Here is a 13,063-nt window from a genome sequence, read left to right as displayed (position 1 = left end):
ACTGGAAATACTCCTGGTTCAGACATATTTCACACCTTTCTCCAGCTGATCCAGTGATCACAGTCTCAGAGGAAGGTCTCTACCACTGCAGAGGTAGGAGAGAGGATTCATCGTTTTTCACAGAGGACAGCAATACAGTCCGCATTCAGAGAACTGGTGAGTTCAGTCATTTGTTTTGGAATAATATGATATGCATCATTCAAATCTATTGTCAGTAGAGTAAGTGTCATTTGGTGCCAACAGCCAAAAAAGAGAATTTTGATAGACAAATGGATATAAAGAAATGGTTCTTAATTCTTTGAGGACGACATAAAAAGACTCAAATTGATAGTCTCTCCTCAGGTTTTGTATAATAGCAAAGAGTTTCTCCTCAGGTTATGATGTTCTGACAAAAAGATGAAATCACAAAGCTCATTTATTCTTTGAATGATGGCGAATGGTAAAGCTGCTTTTCACTTTCCTCAGTTTTTAGTATGTCCTTAATACACCTTCATAATATTCAATTTTACTCACTGAAAAGTGTTTGAGTTTTGTTTTTATTCTTTTAGTTGTTTTATTTTGTGTATTTTTGATGTCAACAGTTTCAAACAGGATCACTGTGACTCTACAACCCAACTGGCCTCTGATATACATTGATGAGACGATCACTGTCAGATGTGAGATCCAGGGAGGTGGAGACACTGGGTGGATGTATGAATGGAGACCAGCCAAGTTAAACAAACCTCCATCACACAATGAATACAGGATCAACAGAGCTACTGAGTCTGACAGTGGAGACTACAGGTGTAAGGCTAGAAGTGAATATCTCCTAACAGAGTGGAGTGATAAAGTGAGACTGACAGTATCACGTAAGTTGAAGCATCTTTCATTCAAAGTGAAAATGTCATGTTTCTTAATGTTTTCATTTGTCTAAATGAAACAGGAAACATTTCTCCTCTAACAATAATGAAGTCTGTTACGAGCAGCTCAGAAACAAACTGTGGTTGTTTCCAGTGTGAGAACAGAGTAAGTGAAGAGGAGCTATGATACAGTGAAGTGTTGAAACTGAATCACTGACAGAGAAATGCTCAGTGAACATTAACCACACATGAACAGTACCTAGTTAGTTAGTTAGTGGTAACTCCTGTGTTTCCTAAATCACTGATCAACCAATGAGAGTCACGTGTCACATGCTGTTTGTAACTTTCATGTGATGGTTGTAGCTAAATGACTCAGTTCATGTTCAAACAGTGTGATTATAAGTGTTTTACAGTGGCAGACGTCTGTTACAGTCAGTGTTTCAAGTTTAAAGATATTTTATTCCAGTCTTTTTCTTTTGTTTGTTTGGTTTTGTTTTTGTTCCAATCTGAACAGCCAATAAACCCAGACCTACACTGAGAGCAGACACATCAATCATACCAGTATGGAGCAGTGTGACACTGACCTGCTCTGTGATCAGATCTGCTGGTTGGACAGTTTTTAAGTGGTACAGACGATCCTCTGACTCTTCTGAAGCCCAGGTCATAAATGGTGGTAGATCAAACCACATTATCAGGATTTCAGAAGGAGGCATCTACACATGCAGAGGAGGGAGAGGAAAACCAGAGTTCTTCACAGAAGAAAGCAAGAAAGTCACCATTCAGAAAACTGGTGAGTTCAGTCATTTGTTCTGCAATAAAACAACACACACTCTTTCAACATGTTTATCTGTTTATCAGTATGGCAGAAAAGAGACATTTTGATACCAACAGCAAAAAAACAAACAAAGAAACAAACAAACAAAAGAATGACTTTATGCCAGTACGTGGTGAAAACAGAACGTTAATCCATCTTCATGTTGTGCACAGATTCAAGACAAGAGTGGAAGATGCTACTTACTGCTCTGTGTTATTTAAAACATCTAGAAGAGCTTGTCTGCTTGTTACAGTAATTCTAAACCTTTTGTCATCCCTCAGTCCAACATGTTTTAACCAAGCAGCTTTGTCCTGTGTCAGTCTAGATTTGAAAATGTTGGATGTGTTTTAGATTTTTTCTTGAATAGATCTCAGAGGGTGAGAGTCTCTGTTGTCAGGTGAGTGTATTTGTAGATGTGAGTGTTAGGAAACAACAGCTGACTCATGTTTAAAATACATTAATCTATGCAGTAGAATAAAAATAAAAACACACGACATTAAATACTGGGACATCCTACTACAAAACTTAATTAAACAGTCATTTAAAAGCTTCAGAGAAATTGAAGTTGTGTACATGATATTTAGGCCTGGGCCAAACAGCCTGTTGTGTCTGCTCTGTGTAAGTGTATGTTCAAAGACTACCAGTATGTTGGAGAACTGCTGTCACTCTCTGTATGCTGAGTTTCAGCTGCTCCTCTCAGGCTGTATGTATCTGACAGTCAGATTAAAAACACGCTGCTAATGAACTGTTGTTACTTTTCTTCCTGATTATTTAGTTGCTTTAAGTTGTTTTCTTTGAAGAAACTGTTTGATATGTTTTCATCTGTTTTTAACTTTAACTGATGTTGTTGCTCATGGCTGTTGAGTTGTGTTTGTATTGTTTATTTAACCTAAAGTTAACTTTTATTTAACTTTAACTACAGATGATTATCATGAGTGATAGCAGTAAAAATCAAGACATTTTTCTATTAATGTTATTAGAATCTTAACTGGGTGTTTTTTATGTCAACAGTTTCTAATACAGTCACTGTGACTCTACAACCCAACTGGTCTCAGATATTCAGTGGAGAGACGATCACTGTCAGATGTGAGATCCAGGGAGGTGGAAACACTGGGTGGACATATGAATGGGAAACACCCAGCTCAAACAATCCTCCATCACGCAATGAATACAGGATCAACAGAGCTACTGTGTCTGACAGTGGAGACTACAGGTGCAGGGGTAGAAAGGATTATTCCTTCACACAGTGGAGTAATGTCATCAGATTGACTGTATCATGTAAGTTGGACGTCTTTTATCATCTATTAGAAAATGTTAGATTTTACATGTACAAGGACAATATTGTAGCTCTCTCCTGCTCCTCAGTATGTAATGAAACCTGAGGCGACACATTCTAAACAATGTGTCACAGGCTCATTTTATAATTAGTTTTTGATGGTTGAAGCCAAATGAATCAGTGAATGTGAAAAGACTTCAGTGTGGACAAAGGTCCAGATGTAAGTTGGGTTAAATCAGTCTCACAGAAAACATCTGTAATAACTGTCAGTGTTACCAGTCTGCTCAGAGTTTATGAGCAGTCGTTTATGGAACAAGGTCATGAAGTAAAAACATTTTTCTATTTTAACCATTGACTTGTTTTGTTTTTCTCTGTGAACTGAGCAGCAGATAAACCTCAGGCCTCACTGAGAGCAGACAGGACAGTCAGACCAGCAGGGGGCAGTGTGACACTGACCTGCTCTGTGGACAGATCTGCTGGTTGGACAGTTTTTAAGTGGTACAGACGATCCTCTGACTCTTCTGAAGCTCAGGTCATAAATGGTGGTAGATCAAACCACATTATCAGGATTTCAGAAGGAGGCATCTACACATGCAGAGGAGGGAGAGGAAAACCAGAGTTCTTCACAGAAGAAAGCAATAAAGTCACCATTCAGAAAACTGGTGAGTTCAGTCATTTGTTCTGCAATAAAACAACACACACTCTTTCAACATTACCTGTTTATCAGTATGGCAGAAAAGAGACATAAATCCATCTTCATGTTGTGCACAGATTCAAGACAAGAGTGGAAGATGCTACTTACTGCTCTGTGTTATTTAAAACATCTAGAAGAGCTTGTCTGCTTGTTACAGTAATTCTAAACCTTTTGTCATCCCTCAGTCCAACACGTTTTAACCAAGCAGCTTTGTCCTGTGTCAGTCTAGATTTGAAAATGTTGGATGTGTTTTAGATTTTTTTCTTGAATAGATCTCAGAGGGTGAGAGTCTCTGTTGTCAGGTGAGTGTATTCGTAGATGTGAGTGTTAGGAAACAACAGCTGACTCATGTTTAAAATACATTAATCTATGCAGTAGAATAAAAATAAAAACACACGACATTAAATACTGGGACATCCTACTACAAAACTTAATTAAACAGTCATTTAAAAGCTTCAGAGAAATTGAAGTTGTGTACATGATATTTAGGCCTGGGCCAAACAGCCTGTTGTGTCTGCTCTGTGTAAGTGTATGTTCAAAGACTACCAGTATGTTGGAGAACTGCTGTCACTCTCTGTATGCTGAGTTTCAGCTGCTCCTCTCAGGCTGTATGTATCTGACAGTCAGATTAAAAACACGCTGCTAATGAACTGTTGTTACTTTTCTTCCTGATTATTTAGTTGCTTTAAGTTGTTTTCTTTGAAGAAACTGTTTGATATGTTTTCATCTGTTTTTAACTTTAACTGATGTTGTTGCTCATGGCTGTTGAGTTGTGTTTGTATTGTTTATTTAACCTAAAGTTAACTTTTATTTAACTTTAACTACAGATGATTATCATGAGTGATAGCAGTAAAAATCAAGACATTTTTCTATTAATGTTATTAGAATCTTAACTGGGTGTTTTTTATGTCAACAGTTTCTAATACAGTCACTGTGACTCTACAACCCAACTGGCCTCAGATATACAGAGATGAGACGATCACTGTCAGATGTAAGATCCAGGGAGGTGGAGACACTGAGTGGACATATGAGTGGGAAAAAAACAGCTACAACAAACCTCCTTCACGCAATGAATACAGGATCAACAGAGCTACTGAGTCTGACAGTGGAGACTACAGGTGCAGGGGTAGAAAGGATTATTCCTTAACACAGTGGAGTAATGTCATCAGATTGACTGTATCATGTAAGTTGGACGTCTTTTATCAACTATCAGAAAATGTTAGATTTTACATGTACAGGGACAATATTGTAGCTCTCTCCTGCTCCTCAGTATGTAATGAAACTCAAGGCGACACATTCTAAACAATGTGTCACAGGCTCATTTTATAATTAGTTTTTGATGGTTGAAGCCAAATGAATCAGTGAATGTGAAAAGACTTCAGTGTGGACAAAGGTCCAGATGTAAGTTGGGTTAAATCAGTCTCACAGAAAACATCTGTAATAACTGTCAGTGTTACCAGTCTGCTCAGAGTTTATGAGCAGTCGTTTATGGAACAAGGTCATGAAGTAAAAACATTTTTCTATTTTAACCATTGACTTGTTTTGTTTTTCTCTGTGAACTGAGCAGCAGATAAACCTCAGGCCTCACTGAGAGCAGACAGGACAGTCATACCAGCAGGGGGCAGTGTGACACTGACCTGCTCTGTGAACCCATCACCTGGTTGGAAATACTTCCTGTACAGAGACAATAAACTCTCTGAACCCCTGACCACACATGATGCTGCTTTTCAAACAACTGGAAGAACCAGTGTCTCACAGGAAGGACTCTACAGCTGCAGAGGAGGAAGAGGAGACCCAGTTTACTACACAGAGTACAGTCACTCAGTTAGCATTGACATCACTGGTGAGTTTGACAACAAACACACAATGTAGAAGAAATCTACTGTGTATTCATGATGTAGCAGAAAAACAAAGAACAGCAAACTTTATGTCTGATGTTCATTTAACCTTCTGGCATGTTTCTGTTCTCATTGTAAATTGTTGAACATGAACAGTGTCAAACAGAGCTGTTGTGATTCTGCAACCCAACTGGTCTGAGATATACAGAGGAGAGACGATCACTGTCAGATGTGAGATCCAGGGAGGTGGAGACACTGAGTGGGAGTATCACATCATGACATCTTTTCATTCTGAGTAAATCACTCTCCAACAGATAAACCTGTCCTCACTGTGTCTCCATCATGGCTGAGTCCTGGAGCCTCAGTAACTCTGAACTGTGAGGTTGAACATCCATCTGCAGGATGGAGGTTCTACTGGTATAAGACTGTTCCTGATCTGTCACACAACTCCTACATCTATGAACTGTTACCTGGTAACAGCAGTGGGACTGAACAGGATTCCTACATCGTTCATGGTCAGACACACACAGCAGGATATGTGTGTAGAGCTGGAAGAGGAGATCCAGTGTTTTACACTGACAATAGTGAACCAAAGTTTGTCTGGTCTGGAGGTCAGTTTGTTTTTCTTTCTATCAAAGAGACATGTTAAGTCATTACCTGAATTCATCCAACTGACCAACATATCCTGAAAACAAATGTCTGTGTTGGTAAATAATATGCTTTTGTGTTGACTATGGTGAATCTGTAGTCAAGACCAACTTTCAGTTTTCCAACACACTCAACAAACAAAATGTTAATATTGGAGGATTTTAAATACAGGACTGGGTTGAATATCACTTTCTTTTTGTTTTCTTCTTTTTCTCCTTCCATTTTTTCAAACAAATATAGTGATAGAAGGTGCTCACCTGTCACTAAACTTTTATCCTGGATACTTGAGCTCCTCCTGCTGTTTATACTCTTGCTTTTACTCACCCAGCAGACAGGACAAGTGTAGTTGGAGACTTTATTCAGTGATCAGGCAGCTGCAGATTAAACAGTCTAAACCTGGTAGAAAAATAGATGTCAGCAGGCAACATAGCAGGTACAGACAGGGTAAAAAAACAGTTCTAAAGCTGTGACAACTCAAATTAAAAAATTCTGTATGTTTGTGAGGCAGGTGAAAGTAGACAGTAGAAAAATTTCCATTAAAAACACCTCAGACCACTCAGCAGCATCATTTATTTCTCTGCTGTTGATCCATGTGCTCTGTATGATCCAAACCATTAAGGAATATTTATATTGTGCTGGTTTTAATTGTAATATCTCTGTGGTTGATTTGACTCCTCATTGTTGTTTTCCAGATCTTCATCCAGCAGCGTCTCTCACAGTGAATCCTGACAGAGTGCAGCACTTCTACTCTGACTCTGTCTCACTGAGCTGTGAGGGAAACTCTGCTGAGTGGAGAGTGAAGAGGTTTAATGAACATGGCTACCAGTCAGACTGCTCTGACTGGAGGAGAATGACTGGATCCACATGTAACATGAGGCTTTACTGGTATGGTAATGCAGTGTACTGGTGTGAGTCTGGATCAGGAGAATTCAGCAATGCAGTCAACATCACTGTACAGAGTATGTTTTATTGGATTTTATTTTCATTTAGCTTTTTCTAGAATCTGAAGTATTTTCAACATCTCATGTGATTTAATATGTTATATATCAGAGCTGAGTTTTATAGACAAACAGTGGAGGTTTTGAGGGTTTGGTCCATTACTCTGCTACATGGTATCTTCAGTAAGTGTATGTGATGAAACTGTATGTGCATTGTATGTGGTCTGTAGATCTAAATAGGTTCTTATCTAATGAAAGTTAAATGTCAATGTTCAGTCTTTATCTCAGTTTAGCAGCATAACAGTCTCTGTGGCAGTTCTTACTTCACTTACTTCAACTCTTCAAAAAACTATTTATGTGTTTCTGATCACTACAAACTCAGTAAATATCTTCTTCCTTCAGTGTTTTGTCAAATTTAGTTTTGTAACAGACCAACAAAAAACTCAAGGTTTGAGTTTCTTTTTCCCTATTTGTCAAATAAAAAGTGCAAATATAAGATCATTTAATCAGGTGATGGTCAAACACAGGCAGAAGAATTTGCACCCAAATAACTCTGATCTGGATCAACTTGATGTTAATTTAAATCATTTCTATCTGGGGAATAAAAAGCTCTTCCACTTGCAGAAACCTGAAGTTATTCTCTGAAAAGTTTTTACAGCTGCATTTTTTATGTGTTTTGTAAAAATAAAAACAAAAACTAGTATATTGATGGGTACATATTAAACATGGTCCCATTCTGTGTAGAGATAATGAACCACAGCTCCGCTTCTCATCTGTGGCTGTAACTAAACATCACCTCATCATCATCACAGTCGCAGCTTTTCTCTTATTGTGTTTCCAGAGAGAGCACAGTCACATATTGTCCCTTATCATGATGAGGGTTTGGTTTAGTTCTTGTGAGTTTACAGGTGATATGAACTAAAGTTTTTATGTCAGTGATCAAAACAAGTCCTGTATCATTTATAGGACATTGTAGGAAGCTGTTGTTTCTTTGCTCAGAGGTTACTTGTAAGACACAGACAGTAGGTTGTAAGTAAACAAGGTCAAATGTCAGGTCTGATGATGATCCTGTAAAAGAAACAAGAACTGCAGAAGAATAAAAGCAGATGTGTAATCTCATCATTGTATGTCACCTCACTCTAAAGGTCTGATCTCTGACTGATAGTTAATATTCTCTAACTGTTTTACAGGTGATTATTATTATGATATTATCCTGGTGAGCCCCGTCCATCCTGTGACTGAGGGAGAGTCTGTTAGTCTTGGCTGCAGATTCAGGACAGAAGAAAAACTTTCCAGTGTGTTTTTCTATCACAATGACAAACTCATCCAAAATGACACCAGACAGGAGCTGAATATCTCTGCAGTGTCAAAGTCAGATGAAGGTTTCTACAAGTGTCAGTGGTCAGGAAGAAAGTCAGCACAGAGCTGGATGTCAGTTAAAGGTGAGGACAAGTAAAACTATCTCTGAATTTTCTGTGTGTTGCTGTCTGAGAAAGAAACAGGGTCAACATATTTCTAATATATCTATTATGTAGATTAGTTTTAGTATTTTTTTAGAATTCTGTCTTCACTAAAGCTAAGAGGCACGTGGCTCTCATTTTTGTTGAAGAACTTTATAAATTCCTTTAAGAGAAGTCAGGTTTATTCATGTATTATTTATATTTATGTATATAATCCATAATTAATATTTACAGTAGCTGTACCGGAACCTAAGAGCTCTTCATTCCCTGTGTCACTGGTCGTTGGGCTGGTTTGTGGAATCACACTTATTATTCTCCTGCTCCTGTTGTATCACTACAGACAGGGTGAGGCATTTTCCTTCTGATATTAAATGTTTTATTTTTACTCTTTCATCACTCACATACACAGACACATTCCTTTCTCATAACATAAAATAGCTGTAGAACAGTTTACATTACAAAACCATCTAACAACAAATGTCTTTTTCACAGATTTGTGCTGTATCAGGTTGGTACAACACTCTCTTCTCTGGTCTTAAATATAACAGCAGTACATTATATTTCTGTATTTAACCTACTGTATTTGTTAATGTTTAAGGCTGATTCAGTCAAAGAGGAGCAGTCGGAGCTCCACTGCTAATCACAGAGTCAACCAGAATGAAACTCTACGTAATCAGTACTCTGTTGTCCAAGGTCAGCATTTAAGTTCATCTTGATTATCATATCATTGTTATTATTATTTTTGACTTTTCATCTTGTCGTCATTAACATTCCTCACTAATTTTGTGGTCGGATGATTTTCAAAGAACATTAATCAGAAGCTGAAGAACCTGAGACTGGATCTTGTCCTTAAAAAAAACAACCAGTTGGAGAAACAGCCTCAGGAATTTGCCATATAACATAAATGGGTTTATTCTATGAAAATATCTTATAGACATGTTTGTGACTTGTCCACAGCTTAAAAATCAAACAAAGCAACTGAGGGTTTTTGTTCAAATGTTCTCTGACCTCGGCTTGTTTTGTTCTGTAGGTGATGTTTCTGTCTATGATACAATCAGAGACTCTGGAGATGCTGAACATGGTACAGTATGCACCTTCTGATTAACATGGAGCAGTTACAGCATCATTTATTTCTCTGTTGTTGATCCATGTGCTCTGTATGATCCAAACACTTGAGTCTTGAGCTGATGATTTAAATACTCAACAAACAATTGATTAAAAAGGAATATTTCCATTGTTTTTTTTTTAAATTTAATATCCATGTGATTCATTTGACTGCTCTTTTAGTTTTTGATTAAGAATATTAATCAGAAGTCCACAAGACAGGATGTTGGAGATATTAATTAATTATTTTTGTAAAATGTGGTAAAAGTGGTGTAAAATCAAGTAATGATAATGATTAGTTATTTAAAGTAAGACTTTAATTTTAAGGTCAGAAATGTTGGATTGCTTTCTCTCTCTCACCTCCTCCCAGATCCTCTTTCCATAATTAGGTGAGAGAGGACAGCTTCAACTTTTTCTTTGCCTTGTGTTGAAGGAGTGAGGAGTGAGACAGTTTATCGACCACTAAGCCTCGAACTTTTAATGAAATGTTTTGTCATTTTGTCACGTTTTTTGTTTGAAGTAAACATGGAGAAGTTTTATGTTTAGACAATAAATCCCAAACCCTTTTTGAACCTTGAGGAATATCAGCGAGTGCTTATTATTAGTGAGTCGTACACCTCCTCCTCAAAAGGCTACTCAACAATTTTTAGTTTTTTGAATGACAGAGTAGCCACAACACAGGACCTTCCTGTGTCATATAACCAGTTGACCACGTATTGTATAGACATGATTGTGACTTGTCTACACCTTTTTTGTAAAATTGTGATGTGACCATTGTTTGCTTTTATACTGTAGGTGATGCTGCCCTCTATGATTCAATCAGAGACTCTGCTGAAAATGGTACAGTATGCACCTTCTGACTAACATGGAGCGGTTACATGACTCCAGGGGACCTGTTCCAAGTGTCTGATATAAAATCCTGTCACTCAAAAATATGTTTATTTCAGGTGCAGGTGAATCCATGGATGTCACATACTCTGTCATTGAACTTAAAAACACCGGGAAGAAGGGTGAGTACTCCAAATATACACAGTCTATAAAATATAAATAAACAATTCAAAAAGGTTTTGACCTGTTAATTATTATTAACAGGGAAGCGCTGTGAACCAGGGGAGAGCTCTGTTTACTCTGATGTGAAGATTGGAGCTACAGGTACAGTCATGCTTATAGTTTGTATTAAACTGTCTGGATATAATTATGGGTCAACATGCAGTTGAATTCATCTCAGGGGTAGTACCATTCACCACCACTAGGAGCTGCCAGAGTAGGAAATCTTACACATATCTTGGACTTTTGGGTATTTCTAAGTTCATCTGTTTCATATACAGAATGTGTTTTTTATTGTATGTTGTGTGTCATTAGTTTTCAGTATATTTCCATCTCAAAGATATGGATTAAGACTAAATAGTTTTTCTCTTATGTTTTTTATTCTGTACTCGTGCTGTTGCAGATTATGAAATAGACTGTGTGTGGAAATCCTTCACCTTCTGCTTTTTGTCTTCCACACATGAGGGGGCACAATCATAGATAATTACAATCTAAAAATAGTCTATCACTGACATTAATGATTTGTCTGTTGGTATGTTTTGTAAAATTTTGCTGCCAGTTTGTCTCTTCTGTAAAATTATGGCTGCACATAAATTCATGTTCATCCATAAAACCCTGAAATAAGACGAGACACGAAAACAAGCAAAAACACATCAGCTCAGGTGTCAGTGGGGTGATGACGGCTAATTTGTGCATATTTTGATTTTCATTTCAAAATGTGAATCTACAGTCATGAAAAACATGTGGGATGACCCTTTTTATTTTCTTTCTCCCTGTAAATCCATCCATTCATCCATCAGCTGTATATTATAGAGATGTGGCTTCTGTTTTAGACAACAGTCCCATGTACGCCCAGGTGACCAGGCACGATAAAGGCAAACGCAAGAAAAAGAAAGGTAAGTGAAGTCTTCTTACACCTGCAGTTGTTAATGTCCAGTATGTTTGTCTTGAACACAGCGTAGTGTATGTAATATCTTCAGAACTTATAGAATAGTAGTAATTACTTTTTGATTTTTCTGCTATATCTCTTATAGAGTGTCTTTTTAGAAATGTATGTTGTATGTAAAGTTTATTTACATTTACATTACAACGGTAAACTCTGTAAAAGCCATAAACACTCTGCTATGTTGCTGCTTAAAGCACTGAGGACATTACAATACAGTCATTTTACTTAGTAGGGACATTAACCCTGATGATCTACCTGTCAGTTCAGTACATTATCATCTGTAAACTTCTCCATCTCATCATCTCTCTCTTCATAGCAGAATCTACTCCTGCTGCAACTGATGAAGCTGTTTATTCTCAAGTGAATCCAGGAACATCTTCTGGTAATGATGCTGCCATGTAATTTGAATACTGTGATGATTTACTCTACAGATAACTCATAACAGCATGTCAGAAAGCATCTTTACATCTTGGATAACCCTGTGTCTCATTTATTTGTGGTTTTCTTCCAGGTCTGTGAAGAGCTGTATCGAGAAATAGTTGACAGATTTTTAGCACAAAGCAGAAGACTACTGAGTTATTATCTTTAATGTTTTTACAGTTTTTTGTCATTTAGTTTTTGTGGGATACTTTGAATGCAGGTTGTTCTAAAAAGCAGCAACAGTCTGATACAGTATATTTAGTTTTAGTGCAGGTGATTGTGCAGCTTTAAAGTCGGTCAAGCTCTAGGAGAGGCACCAACAATTACTCTCACTGTATGTACAATATGTGATGATATTCTACTAACATATTTTGTTAAATGCCCTGTAAGTGTTTTTTAAATTGATACTGTATTTATTTTATTTTCACTTATTTTCACCTTTGTTTTGTATTTTTAAAGGCTGTCAAAGTTTGATCATTTTATGCATCAATGTTTTTCTTCCTTCCTTGACAAAAAGTTGTACTCTGTGGATTATTCCAAATAATCAAGACATTAGTTCCAGTTTTTGATTCCGTTCAGAGACAGACATTTTACAACCTTAACACAAAACAAGTGTCTTCATGATAAAATACCACTAGATGTCAGTGTAGTTAAGGTTTTGCATCATGAGGTTAACAGCAGAGGAAGCCAGTAGAAACAGACACAGAGCACAGTATTGAAGGTGAAGTGTATATCACTGTATATCCTTAATGTAAAAAACAGACAGCAGCAGAGACAGTTGTATTTAAACTACAGTCAGTAAATAGAGCTGTTTAGTAGCTGTTGTGTTTATTTAAATGCACTGTGAATGTGTGTGCATGAATTTCTGCTACTTCAACAACAGAAATAAATAAAATGCTAAGTGAATTAACAGTTCAGATTAATTGTGAATGGATTACATGTGACATTCACTCCGTGTCAGATAACTCACTTACATTTGAATTTTAGAGCTTTTAGGTTTGTTGTGATTTATTTTCACGGCCATAAAAAGAGACACATC

At 37.1% G+C, this 13,063-nt stretch overlaps 1 protein-coding gene across 1 annotated transcript; it reads left to right on the top strand.

Moving 5' to 3' along the window:
• Positions 1-683: 683 nt before the first annotated feature.
• LOC127143274 (Fc receptor-like protein 5) lies at positions 684-12,936 on the top strand. Its single transcript, XM_051075743.1, has 20 exons — positions 684-848; positions 1,354-1,629; positions 2,665-2,931; positions 3,316-3,591; positions 4,540-4,806; positions 5,191-5,466; positions 5,618-5,759; positions 5,813-6,072; positions 6,802-7,068; positions 8,238-8,489; positions 8,742-8,852; positions 9,000-9,015; positions 9,106-9,200; positions 9,538-9,588; positions 10,407-10,451; positions 10,559-10,621; positions 10,704-10,763; positions 11,459-11,554; positions 11,921-11,986; positions 12,116-12,936. The coding sequence occupies exons 1-20, from the start codon at positions 689-691 to the stop codon at positions 12,121-12,123; spliced, it is 3,054 nt and encodes a 1,017-aa protein (XP_050931700.1). The 5' UTR covers positions 684-688; the 3' UTR covers positions 12,124-12,936.
• Positions 12,937-13,063: the final 127 nt, after the last annotated feature.

The sequence above is a fragment of the Lates calcarifer genome, linkage group LG14 (genome assembly GCF_001640805.2).
Source record: "Lates calcarifer isolate ASB-BC8 linkage group LG14, TLL_Latcal_v3, whole genome shotgun sequence".
Classification (NCBI taxonomy): domain Eukaryota; kingdom Metazoa; phylum Chordata; class Actinopteri; family Centropomidae; genus Lates; species Lates calcarifer.
This window is presented reverse-complemented; position numbering and strand designations above follow the sequence as displayed.